Source organism: Xiphias gladius, chromosome 15, assembly GCF_016859285.1.
Source record: "Xiphias gladius isolate SHS-SW01 ecotype Sanya breed wild chromosome 15, ASM1685928v1, whole genome shotgun sequence".
Classification (NCBI taxonomy): domain Eukaryota; kingdom Metazoa; phylum Chordata; class Actinopteri; order Istiophoriformes; family Xiphiidae; genus Xiphias; species Xiphias gladius.
Genome location: NC_053414.1, coordinates 9,874,949 through 9,897,508, shown reverse-complemented (window position 1 = coordinate 9,897,508; position 22,560 = coordinate 9,874,949). Strand labels below are relative to the sequence as shown.

The window sequence follows — 22,560 nt, the reverse complement described above, 5'->3', positions numbered from 1 at the left end:
CTATCAGCTGATGTATCATGAACCATTTTTTTATGAGAGAATTTGCTGCTTATCTTGGTCCGATATGAAAGAGAACTGAATATTCTTGGGTTTTGGACTTGACAAAAACAAGACATCTGCTGATATCACCTTACAATCTAGGACATTGTGATCGGCATCTTTCACTGTTTTCTTATGTCTTCAAACCCAAATAACTGATTTATGGTTAAATCAAGAGAGCAACGGTCAGAGTAATCGAGTAGTCATTAGTTGCGGCCCTAAAATACTGATATAAGTGATGCCCTCAAAAATCCAACATCTCTCATGCTCTAGTATACAATTTAAGCAAATTTCCACTGTGTTACAGTAACCATCACTTTACTTTGATAGCAGTGAGTGCTCTCTTACTGTCTGAGGTGATTCAACCGGAAAGTGGAACTTGATTTAACGTTAAGGTGTGTACTTAGATTTGTGTTGCCAGTTTTAGATTCATTTTAGTTTCGTTTTAATGAGGATTTGGTGGTGTTACTAGTGGCCGATGGGCGCTGACCCTCTGACTTCACCTTGTTTCCTATCATCTCTCTACTGCCATCTCTCTAATAAAAATACTTCACTGTATGATGCCCAGTGAGCCGTCAGCTGGGGTGAAAAGTTTGGAGTTTTGCAGGAGTTATAATCCAGCCTTTGAGTCTTTGTCGAAAGGTACCGTATGTGAGTGACGTTAAAGTCCTCGCAGGCATCGGACAGCGTTCAGATTAGAATTTTCAATTCCAGCAGATTAACAGATGAGTCTGCAAGGTTGCGGATGTGTCTATTTAACATGACATATAGGTCTTTTTCATTTTCCTAATCTAAACTTTTTGTTTTTGGTGCACTGAGTTGTTTTGTTAATGCTGTTGCTATGTGACAGGCTCGTCCCTATGGCAATAGATGATGCTGATCTGAATACATGAGAGACTGGCAGTTGTTTTCCTTAAAGCTACTGTCAGTACCATAGCAGTTTTAGTAGTTGTTGCTTTTCATTACACTGGAGTTCATCCTAGACTATCTCCACATTAATTTAATGTTAATTAAATTAACATTGAAGAGTCAACAGGCAGATATAATTGAACAGGTCGTTATCAGATATAGTGGTTTTATTGAGAATTCATTTAATTTAACTCATTTTATGGGAGAACTTCACTTCTATAACTGAAAGCACTGTGACACAACTCATGACATTTTTAAATCCCCTCCCATTAAATCCCATTATTGTCCTAACCTGAAGTTACTCTAGTTATCTTCCCTAGCTGCTTACTACATGAGCACTGTTTAAGAATGACAATGATACCAAACTGTGTCACAGAAGCTAAGCTGTATGTGTAATGTCTATGACCATTATCCACCCCAGAGCCTGACTTCAAAGCCCTTCAAAAATAGAAAAAAAATAGGATTTGCCATTTCTCTTATTGTGAGCCCCTTTGACGGGGTACCCCTTCTCTTTTGATCTGTCACACCCCTTAATTTCCCCAAATTTCTGATTTTCCATGACAGTATGCATGACTACCTCTGTACAATCCTGTCCTATGTTGTTTTTTGTTGCCCTTGTAGCTCCATGGCCATCACCGCCCCCCCACCCTGTTCCCCTGGGAGGTAACCTTCAAAGGCTCTGCTCAGCACAATGGATGACCAGCTGAGCAATGAGGATGGACGGAATCAAAGGACATGCTCCCTTCGTTGTGCCTAGATGAACGGACACCTAGCCGTCCTCCAGCAGTGAGGGGACGCCACTGAAGCATTTTGATGTTCCTCAGACTGAACAGATGCACCTAAAAGAAAAGAAATTAGCTCTGTGGAAATCATTTTTGAAAAAGAGGAAATACGGATCAGATATATTCAGTTTGTTGTACCACACTCTCTCAGCATAGAGCTCATATGCTGACTGCTTATCCCTGTGATGATTGTTATGAGTTTTCCATCCACAACCAATGAGCCAGAGAGCTGCAGCAGTGAGGGGAGCAGCTGCACGACTTCCTCCATCACCACCTCTGACCCATCCTCTATGTCCGGACACACTCACTCCAAACTACTTTCCCTCAGTGACACCACTGACACCTCCAAGCATGAAGCTCCCCCTCCTCCTCCCCTGCCGCCCCCACCCCCGGGGGCTCCCCCTCCTCCGCCACCCCCGGCGACCACGTCCACCAACCACAACGCCAGGAAGAAGCGTCGCGTGCGCAGCTTCTTCTGGAAGACGATCCCGGAGGAGAAGGTGCGCGGGAAACCCAACATCTGGACGCTGGCGGTGCGGCAGCAGCAGTACCAGATCGATGTTCGCTCCGTGGAAGAGCTGTTCGGCCAGCAGGAGGAGGCGGTGACGGGCATTCGAGGGGCGACTCCAACCACTGGAACCTCAGCTCGTGTATCCCGATCCCGCTCATTCAAGGAGAGCAGCAAGGATGAGGTGGGTGGTTGTCACGAGTCTGCTGTAACGCTAACACCTAAAAAATACAAAAGATGATTATAAGATCCTAAAGTGCTTTTATTTGTTTGTTTGTTTGACTTTTTAATTGCTTAACCAAGTGAAAATGTTTTAGCTTTTACTTTTTGTACAAATGAAAAACTTCCACACACTGTCTCACTTATTGTTGATATATTTATTTACCGCGTTTTGGTCTACGCAACCTTCATCAGGTGTATGGACAAGCATCACAGTAGTTCCATATATACATAGATGCTGGGTGACTTATCCAATCAGAGCACCACAAAAATTAGGTCCATTGTTGAATTAAACACATTGAAAAAACAATTATTTTCAGAGCCGAACAAATTATGGGGTTTTCTCATTTTTCAGTATTTTAAAAACTGTATTTTAACGGTTTTCCACACCGTGGGTCTTAATGATGGGCATGGAACCAAAACCTCTGTAAACTAAGACACAACCACAAATCTCACTCACTGACACGATCAAGGTTCAGGCCTGAGTCTTAACAGATGAATATCCATCAACTAAAAAGTTCAAACTAAATAAACGGAGTGCAAGTTCCTGACAGCGGGAAGGGTCGCTCCTTTGTTTCTCAGCCGGCAAAATTAGATCTGATTTTTTTTCTGTTGAAATAATTATTCTGAGGTTCTCGTTTCAGAGCTCAGATTCAGTAAATACACAAACATGAAGTCCTGACACCCACAAACTCCCAACATTCGCTGCCTTTGTTTCTTGCAAACATACAAGCTACAGCACATAACTCTACACTGCTCCTGCTGTACTAAGATATCCCTGCAGGGACATGTTAGGTAATGGTGCTGAGTTACAGCTTTTCTTTGAGTGTAAAAAAACAATTTGTGTCCATGATGAACACAAAAGCATGCTTGCGTCATTGTGTACTCCTTGAAGGTAACGCGAACTGTAAAGCAATACCTGCGTGAGGCGTAGGGATGCTCATGTCGGTGAATAACTCCCGCTCAAAGTCCACACAATGAATGACTGCAGCTGGACAAACCTCAAAGTATGAGCAGTTTTCAGGGAACAGTTGTTACCAAACACACCTTTGGGAGTTTCAAGTAAAGTCACTATCTCTGCAAACAGAAGCATATCTCTAATGCCATCTATCATCTAGTCTTTGTGTATTATATATTGTATTATAAGGTAATGCTAAAGATGAGATTCATTATCTTTTTTTTTTTATTAAACAGCAAACTGTGTAGTTTATAAAATATCACAAAATATTTTATAAAATCACAATTTTCCAGAGACCAAGATGAATTCTTCAGATTACTTGTTTTCCAAAACCAAAACATGTGGAGTTTACAATCATGATGATGATGATAATAATGAGAAAAACTATAAATTCTCACATTAAAGATGCTGGTAGCTGAGAATGTTCGCTTGTTTTTGTTTCATAACTGACTTAAATGATTCATTAGTGATCAAAATTGTTGTGCAAAATTATTAACCGATTGATTAACTTATCATTTCAGCACTATATTATTATGCATTATGTTATATTGGGGTATGTAGATGTAAACTTCATTATATGGCTTCTTTACTTGTCTTCTTCCACCTCACCTGTACTCACCGTTTTTAATTGAAACCGCAGAAGTGTCTAATTGCTGTTTTAAAAGATATAAATAAGGTCTTGTGAGGGAGCCTTTTTCAACATGTACGTTCTGTACAGTCACCTCTTAAAGTTAGTACAAGCCATTGTTAGTGAAGGACGCGTGAACTACATGTATTGCCCTGTGGAATATCAGTAGCCATAGGGGGACTCTGGGTGTTGGGGGTGGGGGGGGTGGTGTAGGCAACACAAGCAACAACAATCAGGAGTGGATGGGAGTAGGGAGGGGTGTGTGTACGCGTGTTTGTTCCTGTTTCAGGGCGATAGGTAACCAGAACTACAGTAGGGTTGCTGATGGTGTTTTCCTTTTTTTTTTACAGATCACCATTCTTGACTCCAAGAGGGGGATGAATGTGGGCATTTTCCTGAAGCAGTTCAAGAAGTAAGTCCTCCACCCGCATCACTACCTGAGGGAAGAGCTGCCTCCATAAGGCACAGCTGGAGTTTGTACAAATGGGTGACAAATGAAAGGAAAAGCCAGTGTTAAGTGTCTTGTGGCAGAAGCGTGGGGGGGAGGGGGGGGGTTCCAAAGCTATCTGTACATCCGACAAGCACTTCTAAAGAAGTATACTGGCCCCTTAAGTCTTATTATCCCCTCATTTGGTGTTGATAATCGTGGTGACAACACACACTGGCAGCTTTGCGTAGCTTTGTGTGAATTGCTGTGTGTCAGTTAAAACCCATTGCAGACAGTAGATGCGTCATTCAGACAGAAAAACGTAGTCAAACTATGTTATTCAGGTTTTGCTTATCGAGCGAATGAATACGAATAAAAATTTATACTTTATGGAGACTGGACACATGTCAATGGTAGGAAATAGGGCAGTGGCTTATAGACCTGTGATGCCACTTTCCTATTTCCCAATTAAAATGTTGCTGATGCGTGGCCTTGCATAGAAAACTATGGATTCTGTTATTTTGTAAGTATTATATGCCGCCGGTGTAGTTTTCGGTCCGAAATCTCGAATGACTGTTCAATTGGATTGGGATCTGGTGACTGTGAAGGCCATAACATATGATTCACGTAATTTTCATATTTATCAAACCAGTCAGTGACGCTCCCCGTGCTCTGTATGGAAACGTCTTCATTCGTTGTGTTTTTGCACTCATTTAGTCAGGTTTTTCCTATCTGCATATACAGTATACAGTATGGTACCTCACTGGGAGAAATGTAATGAAACTCAGTGTTGTTGTGTAACTGGTTTAAAGAAGTCCATAACATGAGGCTACTTATAAGGAGTACTATTACAATTTGTCAAGGAAGGAGGAGGGAGGTGAAATCAAATACAATTCGGCAGTTTCTTCCAAACTTTTTGTTAACATGTGGCCACAAGCCGACAGCACATGTACTGAAGGACGACAGAGACTTGGTCATTATGAGTAGTAGCTTTCTAACATTTTGTTTCTACATCACGCAGTTTTCTCTATGGCCAACAAATACTTGGGAAAACACTGATTGATCCCAAGGTAATTTGAGACTTGGATGAATTGAAGAAATGAAATGAAGACTGATAATTTATAGCAGAAAATACCAAAGATTTTTCATATTGTCCCCTCATGAACTACATTTCATTATAGTATGTTTTTGCTCTTCACACTGCTGCCACAGAGATACGAGACCCAACACAGATGGTATCTTGAACACATTCTCAGTTTCAGTTCTTGTTTTTTCTGCCTGGCTGAGGAAAAATCCATTGAAAATCTTTAAAACTGAGGGAGATTAGGGTCAAAATCTGTGTCAATTATTCTAATAGGCTTTCTTAGGGCTCCATTGTTTATAATTAATTGGTTCAGGAAATCTCAAGGTTTGCTTGACCAGACTCAGCATTGAGTTAAATACAGTAACCAGTCTGAAGGAGAGTACAAAACGTGTGTTAGGTGTCTGCTTTGCATGACGGTCTATTTGCATGGCTCCCCACTGTATTTTAATGACATTTGACTGTCAGCCGTACTGTTCTCTGTGAGGACTGAGTATGAGGTACTTCATCGGAGTCAGTGATTATTTATGTTTGTAGCTTTTCATTTGGCTTCAACACTAATGCGTTCATCCTCTGGCCTATGTTTTCTCTATATATCATTCCTTGTCCTCTCTTACATGGGTTTAAAAAAGACTTTGAGTCAGTTTTCACAACATATTTCTGAAGTGCAGGACTTAATTTTATATTAACAGTATCCCAAAAGTAAAAATAATGTATAAAAATGGAGTTGTGAAGTGGGAGAAACTTACTGATTACACAGGTGACATTTACCACTGTTAATTCTCATTTCATTGTTTTCTTTTAACAGTATCCGTCCAATTCAAGTTTGGGGAAAGAGAGTTTGCAAACAAAGTTTTTTGTTTTTTTTTTAAAGTGAATTTGTCAGTTTATACACAAGGTAAACTGACCATTCCTGTTAGTAATGCTGTTAACAAATTTAATGGCTTCTGGAATAAAACCAAACTTCCTTCTATTGTCTTACAAGCAGGCAATCTAAAACACATTCCTGACGGCATTAGCTTAAAGTAGTCATAGGGAAGTGTGGGGTCGTAGATAATCTTATTTGCTTTATTGAGGACGTGTTCAGTATTAAGCTGTGCTAGAGATCTTTGTGTTTTGCCAATAATTTAAGAGCTGAGGTTAACAACAACTTGCATTCTTCGTTCCTGTCCTTAAGACAAAGTGAAGTAAAGCAGCAAATAAATGAAAAAGTGAAAATACTTTCAAAAAAAGAGGTTGGCAATATTATCTCTTCTACTCCAAAGGTATTTAGTATACGTAGGCAGTGCAGACACTGCTGTGCTTTTTCACGATCACCTCTGTATTATTACTAAATCTAAATCTGTCATCAAACACAGCTCCCAAGTATTTGTAGGTCTGGAGGATTTCAGCACTTACGACATGAATGACTGCTGGAAGACTGTGTTTTTTTGAAATTATGATTTCTTTAGGTTTGGATACAGTGAAATCCTCAATGTTCCTCGACATAGAAACATAGAGGTCTCCAGGATTATTTGATGATGCTATAAGTTTATGTTATAATAGTTAAGTTTAATTATTTGAACTTTTTTTTCTTTGAAATCATGTTTATTCATCTGATTGTTATGGCAAATGGCTCTACAGTTTACAACAAAACAGCCCTGAATACACCCCTGTCCAATATCACTAAAATGTTCATTTGTACCATCTCACAATAATTTTATTATTTTTTAGTTGAAATGTAAAGTTTTTGATCTTATGTATAATTACAAACAAACAGGTTAAATAGTATACATTGAAAATACAGGCCCCAAAGTGCAACCTCAGTGCAACCAAAGTGAGTACACTTGTTATTTCCAGTCAAGCCCAATTGCATGAGCAAGGTATCGGCCTGGGTTGTGTCTAATGCAACATGGCTCCACATGGTTAGAAATTACCTGAACAAGTAAGAAACAGATTTTCGAGACTTCACAAAGATAATAGAGGGTACAAAGGCGTCAGTAGGTGTACAGGAAGAGCCACACTGCCATAAGAGAAGGCGCAGTGGCCGTCCTTGAAAAATGACTCCACACGAAATTCGCGATTTACTCAACCTTTGATTGAAAGACCTGACAAGTAAGTGCTTCTGACTTGGCACGAGCATTACCTGTTGAAATTGGAGTTTCATGGACAGATCAGACAGTCAACCTATACGGACACCATCCAAGAAGAAAACCAGCTCATTCTTTGGTCAGATGAAACCAAAATAAATTTGTATGGATTTGATTGGGTCCAGCATGTTTGGTGTCGACCTGCCCAGGACTACCACAGTGATCGACAGTGAAACATGGAGGCGGGAGTGTGCTGATATAAGGCTGCATGAAGGCAAAAGGTGAAGGAGAGATGACATTTCTAGATGGCACAATGAATGCCAAGTTGTCTACCCAAAAACTGAATGAAAAGATGATTCCCAGGCTCAAGAAGCTCGGCAGGAGAAGAATTTTCCAACATGACGACAATACCAAACACACTGCTAAAATCAAACAACAGTTTTTAAAGAAAAAAAGTGAAAATTATGACCTGGCCGAGCATGTCCCCTGATTTGAAACCAATAGAACACCTGTGGAGTATTTTATAGAGGGAGGTAGAGCCACAAAACCCCTCCAGCAAAAAGCAGCTGAAAAGAATCATCTGTGAAGTAGAGCAGAACATCTCTCCATTTCTGACTGTCATCAAAAATCAAAAATCAAGGTGGACATACAAAATATTGAAAAAATAAAAGAATCAAATATCACTAATGAAGGGTGTACTGACTTTAGTTGCAGTTGGTTCTTAAATATGAAACTTTTGTTATAGTTAGTGAAACATTTCTGTTTTTCAAATGAATTGGCTTCATTCTTCTTAGGCTTAAGATTAAAACAAAATTGTATTAAATGGCCAGGATTTGTAATTACTGAACATTTCATTGATATTGACCAGGGATGTACTCCATTTTGTTTTAGATATTATAATACCCAAAACAATGTGTTGTAGCTGGTTAATTCATCTACCATTGACTCAAAATGAGAAGGTGAATGAAAGAGAATAAAATGTTGGATCTATTATCAGGTGTCTGCAAAGCTCACAATAGTCTTTGAATACGTTGGCCAGTGGACTGTTGATACATAGACAGATGAGTCAGTTCTACGGTTTGTATCTAAGCACAGTTTTGAATCTTTGCAGTGAGTTTACACAGTGACAAACATCTGTATAAACTGGAGAGAGTGCTTTTCATTTCATTTATATTGTCCATTACATTGTCATTGTCAGTATTTTCTAGTTTGAATTGCCTGTTACTGAAGCCAAGCCAGACAGGGACGTCTGACTCTTTGAGGAGCAGTTGGATTCAGTGCCTTTGTAAACACAGGGGAGCAAGCATTAAAAGAGAGCACCTGTGCTATTCATCATCACACTTGATTGAAATGAGCTGTCTGACTTCCAGGTCCAACCGCTCTATTGTCCAAGACATTCGACAAGGAGACGGAAAGCTTTATGGAGCAGAGCTGCTCAAAGACCTGCTGAAGCTCCTTCCTGATGCAGAGGAGGTCTGTGTTTTCTAGTATTTGTATTTGTGCATGTCTGTGAGGCTCATAACAAAAGATGAATAGCGTAAAGGTTTTGAATAAAGACCAGTACTGATGATAAAAGACAGTTTATGTGGACTGTAGACACTAGCGCCTGCTGAGCTTCCCCTTTCTCTTTATTTTCTCCACAGATCAAGAAGCTACAGATGTTTAAAGGAGACCCAGACAAGCTGACACTGGTTGATTCCTTTATGTACCTCTTGATCCAGGTGCCACGGTAAGTTGATTTCAATGGTGTCGTTCCTATTAAAAGGGAAAGGTGAAATCACTTGTTTGACAGGCTGTAAAAGATGAAGAGTTAAAAAGGGATAGCATTTTTTGACTTTCAAATGAACTTGTACTGCTCTCCTCATTCACATGTGCTCATATAAAAGTGTTGTATTTGTATGTAAGATTAAAATGCAGTGTCCCAGAGTTAGCTGATATTGATCAATTCTCATCTGAAAGATTTCATCACCTGCAAGGAATGAAGTGCTGCTGCAACAAGCTTGTTATCATATTTTCTGGAAAGGACTAATCTAATTCCTCCAGATTTTTTTTTCTCCAGTAGGATGGAATGATAACACATCAATTATAGTAGCATTAGTGTAATGGAGAGGGATGCAGTAGCCAATACTGGGGTAGGCAGCCCCAGGCAGCCTGTGTCCACTGAAAATATAAAGCAGTTCACAAGTGGAAATCAAAAACCATCAAAGCAAAATAAATGCCTGTAAAACTTCATATGTTGACAATAAAGCAATTATACACAAGACCCCACAACAACACAGGTATGCAGCAGACCACTCCCAAAAGATGGTGTACACTCTCAAATAGCCACAAGCGTCAAGTAAAGGGACAAGAACTCTTAACAGAGCACAATCTAGTATAGAGAGGATCCAAACATTGTTATAAGAAAGGTTTAAATTTAAAGCTAACATTAAAGTCTGTGGGGACCATAGTATTGAAATTTAAAAAAAAAACTAATGACATGAAAACATTCTCAGGGAATTAAGTAAAGTAATAGCATTACTTCTAAATGAGTATTGAATATTTTGAGGTGCTACAAGCCATCAGCTCTAACTGCTACTCTACTCCTAGGAGGAAAGATGTCAAGTTAATTTCCCCTACCTACAGTATGTCTCCTGTTTCCCCATCCATCAACCTTGAGCGCTTGAAAATAATGGTTACACATTTAGCTCTCTGTGGAATTTTCTTCACCAGCGTGTTTTAAGCAAGACAGTCAGCTATTTTCTGGCCCACCACAACCTTCGGAAGGAGAAACATCACAGATTTAAGCCCGCTCTGCTCTGTCTCCGACAGGTACGAGGTTCGGATCGAGGCCATGGTCCTCCGTGAAGAGTTCTTCCCTTCCTGTGCTGTGATGAGCCACGAAATCGACGCCGTCCGCGTCGCGACTAAAGGTAACAACGCACGCGACCTGCCACCTTCGCATGCGCACGGGCACATGCACTCAAGACAGGTGACCCAGATACTTGAACCGTCAGCGGGCGTAAACAAGAAGTGGGAATGTGTCACCTGAGATACAGTGATGTGGGGACAGAGTAGAAAGAGAAGGCTGTGTCATCTTAGTGCTGCTATGGTGATTGTTTTTTTACATTTTTTTAAATTGTAAATTTACTGTAAGTGATTACAAAAATTTCCATCGATTTTGTCTAATTTCAGGTGACAGTTACTGTGCAATAACTCAGCGGCCTGATGTCTGATTTATCCATCTCACTCAGCCTCTGATTCAGAATAAATGCAACAGAAAGTTTTGCTGTTTTTAATGGTATCATGTAAAAATTACATTAACTGGACCTAACAAGAATAAGAGACTTCATGCTAGGGGGTCTGTGAGGCCCTACTTAGGTGCTATGTTGCTTTAAGCTAAATGGTCTAATGTTCACCCATGTTCACCATCTTGGTTTAGCGTGTTAGCATGCTAATTTGCTGAGGTTCAGCTGAGTCTGATGGGAATATCATTTGTTTTGCAGGTACATACAAGTATTGGACAAATGGATAATTTGTCCCAGCAGTAGAGCTAGATGAAAAGTCAGGGGATCACTGAAGTTATTATAATGTCCGTACCAAATTTCACGCCAGTAGTTGAGGAATTTCAGTCTGGACCCTAGTGGTGGATCAAACAACCGTCCAACATTGCGACGCCGCTAGCATGGCTAAAACTGCCATGCGCTGCTGAATTTGTCATTTGTAATTGTACACACACACACAGATCACATACCTGTATTCACATCCCCAAACATATCCTGGGTGTTTATGAACTGACCAAGATACTGTGAAAAATATTAAACTGTGTTTCTTCTTTTTTTTTTTTCCTAACCATCACTTGAGCCTCAGCGTCGTTTTAGCTGAGTCACACTGTCCTGCCCCTCTGTGCTTTATTGGATTTTTCTTAAACCCTCTCTTCTACAGAACCACGGCCTTTTCACTGCATTGCAGGGCTATCAGTGAAACGCTGCATAGGGAAAATTAAGTAGAACTTTCATGACACAGTCTAAATAAACCTATCTGCAGTATTTAATCTTTACCCCTACTTTTAGCACAAAAGGGACAGATCGTCAAAATGCAAAAAGACATTTCGTTTAACTACAGATGAATTTGGAATAGACTTTCATTATTAATGCTGTTTGTCCTGTGTGGTGGTGGTAAATGAAAGTAAAATAGTGTGTAATGGGCTGCTGTGATCTGCTCTGGATTCTCGAATTGTGTTTGTATTGATCTCTTCCTACAGAGTTGATGAGCTGTGAGGAGCTTCATGCCATCCTGCATCTGGTGCTGCAGGCCGGAAACATCATGAACGCTGTAAGTCTGCTAGTCATGTTCATTTCATACATTAGCACTACACTCCTATCTGTCTGATTTAAAGGACAAGGCTGGTGTCATGTTTCGTATTGCCAGCAAATCCACTGAAAAGACAAACACGAACAATGTGTTATCCACCCCTTTAATAATTTCCAGCTTCTGTAACCTGTCTGTGGCTCTGTCCCAATCCCATTTCCTCCTATTGAACATATCTTTGATTTTTAAAATTGGCTCACTCATTTCCTAAAACAGCTGTGCACTTTGTTTTTAGCAAACATTACTCAGACTGGAGTAAATAGTGCATTGTTGGGGACTGTTTTCAGCCACAGACAAATATGTATTTGGTGCTCTAGTAAGTAAGTATTTACGGTAGCAGGATGGCTTAAGTGAAATCAACTAAAAAAAAAAAAAAAACTACAATGCCCATATTCGTGGTAATGCAGGAACTTGTCACCCAGGGCAACTGGGTGGCTCATTGATGTATTTTTAAAGGAACATCTTGACAATTTGGGAAATAAAAGAAGACTGATACCACTCTGCTAAATGTGAAGCATAAAGACTAGCTATCAAGGAAATAAAAATCCACCTACCTAAAGCTAATTGAAACATAATATTTTGTTTGTTAAATCCAAAGAGGTGCTGGAAGACCTTTTTTTTTTTTTAAAGGTTTGGACAGTGCTAGCTCTTTCTTCATGCTAAAGTAAGCTAACTGTCTGCAGCCTTTAGGTCCATATTTAGCATATAGACATTGTTTGTTGTCAATTTGTTAGGCAACATATCAACATAAAAATGCAATCAAAACAACTAAATTGAATAAGTGTAGGGCTGCAACTAACGATTATTATCATCATTGATTAATCTGCCAGTTATTTTCTCAATCAATCAATTAATCATTTAGTCTCTAAAATGCCAGAAAACAGTGAAAAGTGTCTGTAACAGTTTACCGAAGCCCAAGGCGATGTCATCAAATTGCCCGTCTTGTTTCGACCAGTAGTCCAAAATATAAAAAATATGAATTTTACCATCAACAGTGGAGGTCTGTGGCACAAGGAATAAGCGATATCAGGCTTTTAATACACTTTAGTAGGATCACTTCATTGTTGGTTTTGGTCTTTTCATGGTATTGGTTGACAAACAGAGTATAACCAGACTTATCCTTTAATTTTCTTAAGTTTTTGTGAGATCTTTCATTTGTTCCTCTCTCATCCTCAGGGCGGCTACGCAGGAAATGCTGTGGGATTTAAACTGTCCTCCCTCCTCTCACTGGCTGACACCAAAGCCAACAAGCCGGGGATGAACCTGCTGCACTTTGTTGCCATGGTTAGTGAAAGCTGCACTTATCCAATATGATGCACGCGATACCATTAAGGCCTGCACTATCTTATGTAATCCAATACATCACGGCGAAGTGGGGCTACAGAAATGACCATGGAGTTAAATCAACACTTGGTGCAACCATAAAAGTGAATGTTGAAAGCTTCACACAGGTGCTGGATGTTGCAGGCTTACGTACTGGGCTGCATCAACTTGAACTTCCACTATATTACTTGCATATAAGAGTAATAATAGTAATAAGGTTCTCTTGTGTTTTTGAAGCCATTCATGTGTATATTTGTCACTTTTTTTCACCTGTGATGAAGTTTAAGTACTGAACATGTTCAGTACTTGAAAAATACACTACTTGAATTATTTTACTGTGTAATTTATTTGTTTTGTTTTTTGAGACATTACATATATCCTATTAGAAAGTCTCAAGTCTAGTCTGATTTCCACAATTAAACCAGACAAAGGTCCAAACTTAAATGTAAAAAATAAAATAAAACAGTAGTGGTGCTTTAGAAAACAGTGAGATTATAGAAGGGCAGGTGGACAGCAGATGGTGAGAGGAAGCAGAAAAGAGCCAAGAGTGGCTGGCCAAGCACTTACATAACCAAAGAGTAGTCCTCCACACAGCAATTATGCCACTTTACCTTGTACAGTACCAAAAAATGTGAATAGAAATTGTATAAAGTGTCTCTCCACACAGGAGGCTAAGAAAAAGGACGAGAAGCTGCTCAAGTTTCCAGAGAAACTGCAGGATGTCCAGAGTGCATCTAGGTAAGCAAAGGGTTGTACCAGTTTTCCCACAAAAAAAATAAAATACCCTCTTTAACATTACACAGCGTAATTTGTCAATACATATGTGTCCTGGCTGTGAAGTTGAGAATAATGTTATCAAGGAGGCTCGAAGGAATCTTATTGTATATCTAAGCAGAAGATTGGGGATTTGTTTTCCCCCAAAGGTTGTTGAGTTTCACCAAACCGAATTTGGTTTCCGAGAACTTTACCACTGAAAACAGGCGGGTTGCTGCATTGTTCAAAAGCTGCGGTTGGCTTGCAGTCCCACTGGCCCTATGCAACCGTGCTGCAACAAAACTATAATAACACCAGTTCTTCCAAAATTTACTACATATTTAGACAAATTTTGTTTTTCATAATACCCTCAATTTATTCATTTTACACACAATGGCCAAACTAGTCATAAATATATTTAAAGTGTGTAGTTCTCCTATCTTTTATTTCTGGGTTCTGTAAATGACCAAAAGTGTGAATAACCATTTGATCAAAACTGAGGTTTTTAACATTTTTATTTATTGCTGAATTGAACGCCACCTCCATCCTCATTTCTCAGGCTGATGTCCACCTTAAGCGCAGTACTTGGAGAGTAGTGCTCAGAATACAGTGTGACTCTGGTGGCTGTTAGGCTCTGTCAGCTTCACAAGGTCATCTCTGTGAGGCGTCAGTACAGCTCCTGCACCAGGGAGCAAAGATATCTCCTCCCTCCCTTCCTCCCTCAGGACGTGTGAACGCATTTCTCACCGCGGTCCTGTCCTCACCTTTAACAGATGACAGGCTGACAGTGTATAGAGCGAAATGTTGTCAAATATTGTCATGCTTACCAGTATTATAAGGACATTTTGCAGTCAGCAATGTGATTATTATGTATGCGATATCCAAAAAAAGTACTTTTCCTGATCTGAATCTTTGTTTTGTAATATTCCCATATAGGATCTCAGTTGAGAACATTGAGCTGGAGTTTTCCTCTTTATATGTTCGGATTAAATCCCTGGAGGAAAAGGTTCAAGGAGACCAGGCGCTACTGCAGCAGCTGGAGCCCTTTCTGCAGGTGAAGCAGCAGCAGTTGTGTAGTACAGTATATACACAAACACATACAGAAAGTTGGATCCAGGCCACCGTACATTTCTGCCACTGCTGACTCAAGTGCTGTAGATAAAGGCATCCGTAACAGTGTATAACATTTTACAAATAAAAAATGCGCATGTGTTTGATGGCCCTGTCTCAGAGTTCAGCACGGACTCTTCAGGACCTGAAGAGACGCAGGCTAGATCTGCGTAAAGAGGGAAGCGCTCTCATCGATTTCTTTTGTGAAGACAAGGACACGTTCAAGTTGGACGAGTGCTTCCGCATCTTTCAAGACTTCTGCATTAAATTCAAGAAAGCTGTTAAGGTCAGTCTGATTTAAAGATTTGTGATTTGGTTCATTATTCCCAACAGAAATAATAAAATTGTAATCACTAAGTTGATTGGTGAGATCTGGGAACATGGCAACGGTGCAAAAAAAGGACTCAGACGCAAGGAGACCATAACACAGATTTTAAAGAAACGCCCACATTAGGCAACCTTATTTGGAAAAAGAAAACAAAGAACAATAAAACGAATACCCAAACAGTTTTAACTTTCAACGTCAACTTTAACTTTTTGTCCACAAGGGTAAAATTGTCTAAGATCCCTGTTGAAATAATTTTGAAATATCCATTAAAATGAGTGAATTTAGATGTAAAAAGATGATTGAAATGCTACGTTCTTCTAGTCTGATTTGATGTTTCTGTCATTTATTTGTGTTCTTGTATGCATAACTCTCTACATTTCCGACACCTCTGTATTTCTCTCAGGACAACATGGATCGTGAGTTGAAGGAAGCAGCCAGACAGCGTCGCCTGAGAGAGCTGGAGGAAAAGCGTTTTGCATGTTCGGGTGCAGATCAAAGCGGCGGATTCGGGCGCAGCAGCAGCGAGAACGATGTGGAAATGCTCACCAAAGAGGGCCTCCTGGACTTCCTCCAGCAGAGATCGCAGAGTCCACACAGCCCACTGGGACGTTCCGCCAGCGCCCGCCGCCACCGTCACAACATGAGCTCCATAGCGGACCGCGAACTCCAGGGATACCTTGAGCTATTTGGAGGCACTGGGAATCCCGCTGACTATTCGCAGTTTAACAGCCTACCTCGGTCAGGCCGCCCCGTGCAGCGGAGGACGGCCCCATGGATCTTGGACCAGGATGACAACCGTGAGCTAGGCTGTGACAGACAAGTGACGTCTCCATGTGCAGAAACTGAACCTATCAGCCCACTGGCCAGGTTTTCCTCCTCTGGATTAAGTGATAACGAAGACCCATACAACAACATCAACAATAATTACTCATCTGTATCAGAAAGCAGCGCTCTGCCTCGTTCCTTTTGTGTCTTTCAGAAGCCTGGCCATCTTCCCAAACCAACCATTACCGGCCAAATGAATGTTAGTGTGGAGAAGCATACTTTAGTTCGAGGTCCTCGAGCTTTTGACCTACCTAGTCCAAACAATAACAGCAATCATATGCACTTTGTCAACCAGGGGGATGTCGCGGTGACAGATTTGGAAATGGAGAGACGGTCACCTCCCAAGAATCTGGACAACTTTCCAGGTGATAAACTTTTAGAAAGAGTAGCAGATCCCAAGGCAGTGTGGGAAGATAAAATAGATCCTCCTACACAGGCTGGGTCCTCTCCTGAAAGGGAGAAAGAAGAAGAGGACAACAGCACAGTTTCATCAACAACCTGTGATACACCCCTTCCACTAGATACCTCTATATCCAATAAGAAGCCAGTGTTTTACATACTAGACTGCACAGAAACCGACTGCTCTGTCACCTTGGATTACTCTGAGGCTGATAGCTCATCTCTAACAAAAGAGGGACTTCATTTCAGAATGACAGACTGCAGCAAAGATCAGGAGAGCCCACAAGATCCAAGCTCTCTGTCCTCTAATCTAGAGTGTATCGCTCCCAACGACCAGTCGGTTTCAACCAATGAGCTTTCAGCGCCGAAATCTGTGGACGCAGCATCCATGACTGCGTCTGGAAAAGCAGAAGAGTGGGACACGGAGAGCTGTGACACCGCTGAGGGAAAACAAGGTGCGGAGAGAAGCAGCAGAAAACCAGTGCACGCAAAGAATAAAGCTAACAAAGCAGCAAAGTGCAGCGGGGGTCGTGGTGTGCGAACGCTGACCAGCAGCGAGAGCCAGGGCATGCGGAAACTTGTGCCTATTAGCAAACTCACGAAGACAGGAAGCAGCAAGCGCGCAGAGAGAACTTTGGTACATGACAGTGGAGAGTCACGCCGGCCTGTCCGAGATCAGAGCACCCCAGCAAGAGGAAGGAGCGAGAAGACCACAAGACCTCCTCGACACTCCAGTTTGCCTCCTGATGAGTCGAAAGCTCAGAGGGGAACCAGCCTCACAGGCGGCATTTCAAGATGGGCACGTGATTTGACCCCGAAGAAGGCTTCCATCCACAAGCCGAGTGCCAAACCCCTGAGGAACGTCCCCAAGCCTGCTCCCGAGGAGAAAATTTGTCGCTCCACTATGAGAGCCTTGGCCCAGGCCCAAGCCCAGGCCCAGGCCCAAGCCCAGGCCCAGGCCCAGGCCCAAGCTCAGGCCCAAGCTCAGGCCCCGGGTGGGGTTTCCTCTGAGAACAGCAGCTCACACACGCTCAATGCAAAAAACACCTCCGGTGTCCCCGGCTTTGCCCGTAACACTGTAGCTTCATCCTCCAGGACCAAGAAGGAGCTGGGCCCCCCGTCCGTCCCCTCCACCCCGTCTCGCAGCCCCACGCTCCTGGGTCGACAACCCTCTGGGAAGCAGAACAGGCTTTCACCCACAGTTCACACCAGCGAGGAGCGGCCTCAAGGGACAAATCTGCGACGAGTGCATAGCGTGAAGGCTACCAGTGGGAGCACCTACCGCAGTGAGACCCCACCTCCAACACGTGAGGATGTTCGTAAGACTAGCAGCTTTTCCGAAAAGTCGTTCATGACGCCCAGCAGAAGTGCTAAACCAAGCTGGAAATAAAACAAACCTGGTGGAAACAGACTGAAGAAAGACAAGTAGACACTTTCTCCCTCAGTTCAATGTAAATTGATATTCAGTCTTCTTCCCCATCTACAGTTCTGACTCTCATCTCATATGATGCAAAAAACAGGAATCTGAGAAACATATTAAATTAGCTCGCCTTGTTAAGTTCATCCGGTAGCCGACTCTGATTCAGGTTTATGGATTGCAAAGAGCAAGATGCAATGAACTTGTTTCGTTTTGTTCGCACAAAAAAGCTATTGTTCACAACTTCTTTTTTCTCGGAGGAGGGGGGCATTAACTAATATGACAAATGGCAAATTGGTGTTTTTACACAGGAGCCTCTCTGCCTGCTTAGCTGTCTGTGTACTGTGTGTGCTAGTGTCTGTGATGATGTTGAACACTACTGTCTATATAATGCTGCTAATTAGCTCTGACAATTTGAAACTGAGTGTCAGTGTCTGTTTGATTCAGGGTTACAAGATTTGTTGAACCTTACCTTGCTGCTCTTGTGGCGCCTTTCAGTTTTGTTGCATCCCCCTGTAGAGTACCGCTCCGTTTGCTTATCGGTTCCTTTGCTTGATACCTCAGAAAAATTGCAGTGGCCTTGTACCAGCAGGCGAAGTAGAATATATTCTTTGGTTCTGCATGATGAAGATGTAGACAAAACGGAAATCTGATCATTCGGTTTAAAATAACTGCAGTGTCACTTTTTACAAATCCCTGGTATACTGTATTAATATTACTACAATATATATAAAGTCACAGATTATATGCCCAGAGTGTGTACCAACTGTTGTACTTCTCGTACCTTGTGTATGTATGTGTCAGTAGTTCGCAAATGTTATAGAACTCCTCCATAATATCATGGAGTAGACGTGCACGTAGGAAATGTTTCCTATATACTGTAGGTTAATACACGCTCAACGCTAATGCTTTGAAAGAAAAGCACTGAATGCATCTGAAACAACACTGAAAATATCATCAGTCATGTGATCTTATTTTTCTACTGTGAATGTAGTCTGATCGTGTTTTCTCCGGGACTGCGCCTTTCTTGATAAAGTTAAATTGCAACAATAGCATCTAACTGGTCATAATCTAGCTCAGCATCGGTCTGTGCCTCTTATGTGTTACCACTACATTCAAGTCACAGAGTTGGTCGTCCAATTTTCTTAAACACAAACACCCGGTGATACTTGAAAACCCAGAGGTTCAGTTAACATCACTTACTCCTGCTCTGAAGGTATTTCCAGAATCCTCAAAGACTCTTCCAACCATGTGGTAGAAAATATATATTCGTTCTGCTGCACAACAAAAACCAAAAAATGGTCTGAAGAGTCTTTGAGGATTCTGGAAAAAACCTTCATTACAGCACATTAAGTGTTGTAAAAACGATCTCCTGAGCTTTTCAAAGATCATCGGTTTGTTATTTTTCAGAAAAAACACTTAGCTCTGTGACTTGTATATGATGGTAATACGTAAAAGGCGCAGACTGGGGCTAAATTCAGCCCTGTTGACCATTTCACACCACTTGCCTTTCAACCTGCATTGTGCCATTGCCTTGATGGCAACAACATTCACAACAGTGCATTGCCTTAAAGCTTAATGTAGCCGATCCATCACCAGTAGAAGCTCCTCGGTTGTAAAAGGAGAGTAGAAGCTTTTCCTACATCCCATCTCTCCGAACTGAAACAGTGATTCTGCTGGTTACTGATTCACTTTGTAAATAATGTAAAGACATAGTATTTTTCTGACTATCAATATGTTTACATATCATAAAAAATGGAAGGGTAGAGGAGCGCAGTGCTGTATGTGAGGGCACAGATATTTTAAAACGGCCAAAGCATCCGTATCTTCCGCACTTTGAGAGTCCTGACCTGCTGTGGGTTGACATGCCGTGGGCGTCTTCCTGTTCCCTGTGATGCAAATGAAGTTGTTGAAGCGATGACAAGAAAGGCCCAGTGTTTGTGTGTGGCCTCCATGTAGTCTAAATTTATAGCTGTTTTGACAGACTACAAAGTAAAAGTAATGTTGGGCTGCAGCTCACCATTATTTTCATGATAATTTTGTCTCTTGCCCCTATGTTAGCATAACATTAAATATTAATGGCTAAACAAGCATTAAAGTTGAGAAAAAAAATATTGGTCATCTATTAAGAGTTTTTTTTCAAAGAAAAACTCAGCTAAATTGCTTCATCAGGACTGTGTGGGTGTGGTCTAATCAGATTTAATTGACAGTGACTTCAAAACAGTGAGAAAAGCAGGAACAAAAACATAAATACGGGAATCTCTTATTTTGAAAATAAGCTAATTGAGAAAATATGTTTTCAGGGCCTTTCCGTGTCAGAAAATAGTGAAAATTGCTCATCTTGAAACCCCCTCCCAAAACCCATGTAGACTCATTCAAAATACTTATATCATTCAACATATTATCCAAACCCAAAGATCATTTGGTTTTCTGGTTTTAAAAACCAGTACAAATTCACGTTTGGAAAGCTGGATACGAGGAGTCTTTTGCATTTTTTCTTACAAATGACCAATTGCTTTATCAGAGTTGTTGCTGACTATTTTCCTGTCAAACAGTAGTTTCAGCTCTAAAGTGATGACTTTCCTTTTGAAATTAGTAATGAATATCTGTGCTACAGCTCATCAGCTTCCACTACCATTCAGCCTACGATAAAATTCATTCGTGACCTTGTAAACAGTAGCTGGACACTTTTGAAAGTGGTGGAATAGCAAGTCAGCTGACCTTGAGTTAAGACTGTCGGACCCATTTGAGATATTTTAAAATACGACCTTGTGTAAACTTTGGTTAACATCACAGACATCGTTTAAAATAACCGGCCCTTTTGACAGTTTGTAACTGATAAACCTTAAAAGAAATGTATTTACAAACAAACAACCTAGGGAAAAATGTGTGGTTTGAGCAAAAATAACTCACTCAGCTCGACTATAGGAAAGTGTCACCTGACAATGTTTGATTAAGGGAATCAACTTTTCTTTCATTTGGATCATGGACTGGGCTGTTTTTAAAAAAAAAAAAAAAAAACATCCCAGTCTTCTGCCCTCTGTCTGTCCCGAGCCTCCTCCTTTGTGATTCCTCCTGCTGTCTTTTTAACGGCCCCCAGCATCACAATGGGTGCCCCTCACATTACACCACACTGGCTTGCAGCAGTAAGAGCCGTTGTGGAATTTGAATACCTACTCGCCCTTTTCACCGCAACGTCCTTGTTACGGGATGGTTACCGTAGTAACGGTACAAACATCAATTACCAATACGGACTATGGCTCAGTAGACCAAAAGGTCAAGGCCATCCACAAACTTTTGTCAAGTTAACCCGGCATTGTTTCACGCTACCCAAACCTGCTCACACTATGTGACTTTATATTATTTAGAGTGCATCCTTTTATATGATCTTTATAGTAGTCCTATATGTATCCCATCAGTTTGTATCTATGATTAATATATGTTTTTTTTGGCCTTCATTTCCCCAAGGATTTCTTTTGTGCACTGGAAAGGAAAGACTAGTTAGGGTTTTTTTACTCTGATGTGATTCTTTGTGATGAGAACGCTGACGTGTCTGCTGTAGCTTTCACCCCTGTGGAAAAATAGGTGCTCCGCCGCTCTGCTTGGTATTTTTTACAGTCTGAAGTCTCATGCTGACAAACCGAAACACTGATCACTACGTCGAGCAAAAGATCATCTCTGATCACTAGACCACAGGGCTGCAATCGTGACGATAACTCTGTTGCAGTTTATATTTCCGATGACGACATCAAAGAAATAAATAAAATCACATGTTGCTGTGTAAACTGAAAAACTTGTTCCTGGTGTTTCTTTAAGCTGAACACTCTTGCTACTCAGTAATAAATGATGCTGCTGTGAATCATGAGCCTTGACTATTTTTAAATAACTGGTTTGCTGCGCCGTCTTGAGGCCACAGTGATGAAAGTGATGAAAATTCCAAGTTGTGCAGACTCCGTTTACTGGCCGAAATTATAAGTAGCTCATGTTGTTAACACAAATTACAAAAAAATATGTAAAATAAAATAACAACAACCAGCATCACAATGGGTGCCCTCACATTACACCACACTGAATTTGAATAACGTCCTTGTTACGGGATGGTTATACAAACATCGACTATGGCTCAGTAGACCAAAAGGTCAAGGCCATCCACAAACTTTGTCAAGTTAACCGGCATTGTTTCACGCTACCCAAACCTGCTCACACTATGTGACTTTATATTATTTAGAGTGCATCCTTTTATATGATCTTTATAGTAGTCCTATATGTATCCCATCAGTTTGTATCTATGATTAATATATGTTTTTTTGGCCTTCATTTTTTTGTGCACTCCTGTGGAAAAATAGGTGCTTTTACAGTCTGAAGTCTCATGCTGACAAAGATCATCTCTGATCACTAGACCACAGGGCTGCAATCGTGACGATAACTCTGTTGC

The 22,560-nt window shown here is 41.0% G+C and overlaps 1 protein-coding gene across 1 annotated transcript; it reads left to right on the top strand.

Annotated features, from left to right (window-relative positions):
• The first annotated feature begins 1,580 nt into the window (after positions 1–1,580).
• fhdc1 (FH2 domain containing 1) lies at positions 1,581–20,174 on the top strand. Its single transcript, XM_040147485.1, has 11 exons — positions 1,581–2,422; positions 4,394–4,455; positions 8,991–9,093; positions 9,264–9,349; positions 10,432–10,532; positions 11,864–11,934; positions 13,147–13,254; positions 13,961–14,031; positions 14,983–15,100; positions 15,278–15,442; positions 15,888–20,174. Exons 1-11 carry the CDS (start codon positions 1,916–1,918, stop codon positions 18,096–18,098), a joined length of 3,603 nt encoding a protein of 1,200 aa, XP_040003419.1. The 5' UTR covers positions 1,581–1,915; the 3' UTR covers positions 18,099–20,174.
• The last annotated feature ends 2,386 nt before the right edge of the window (positions 20,175–22,560 follow it).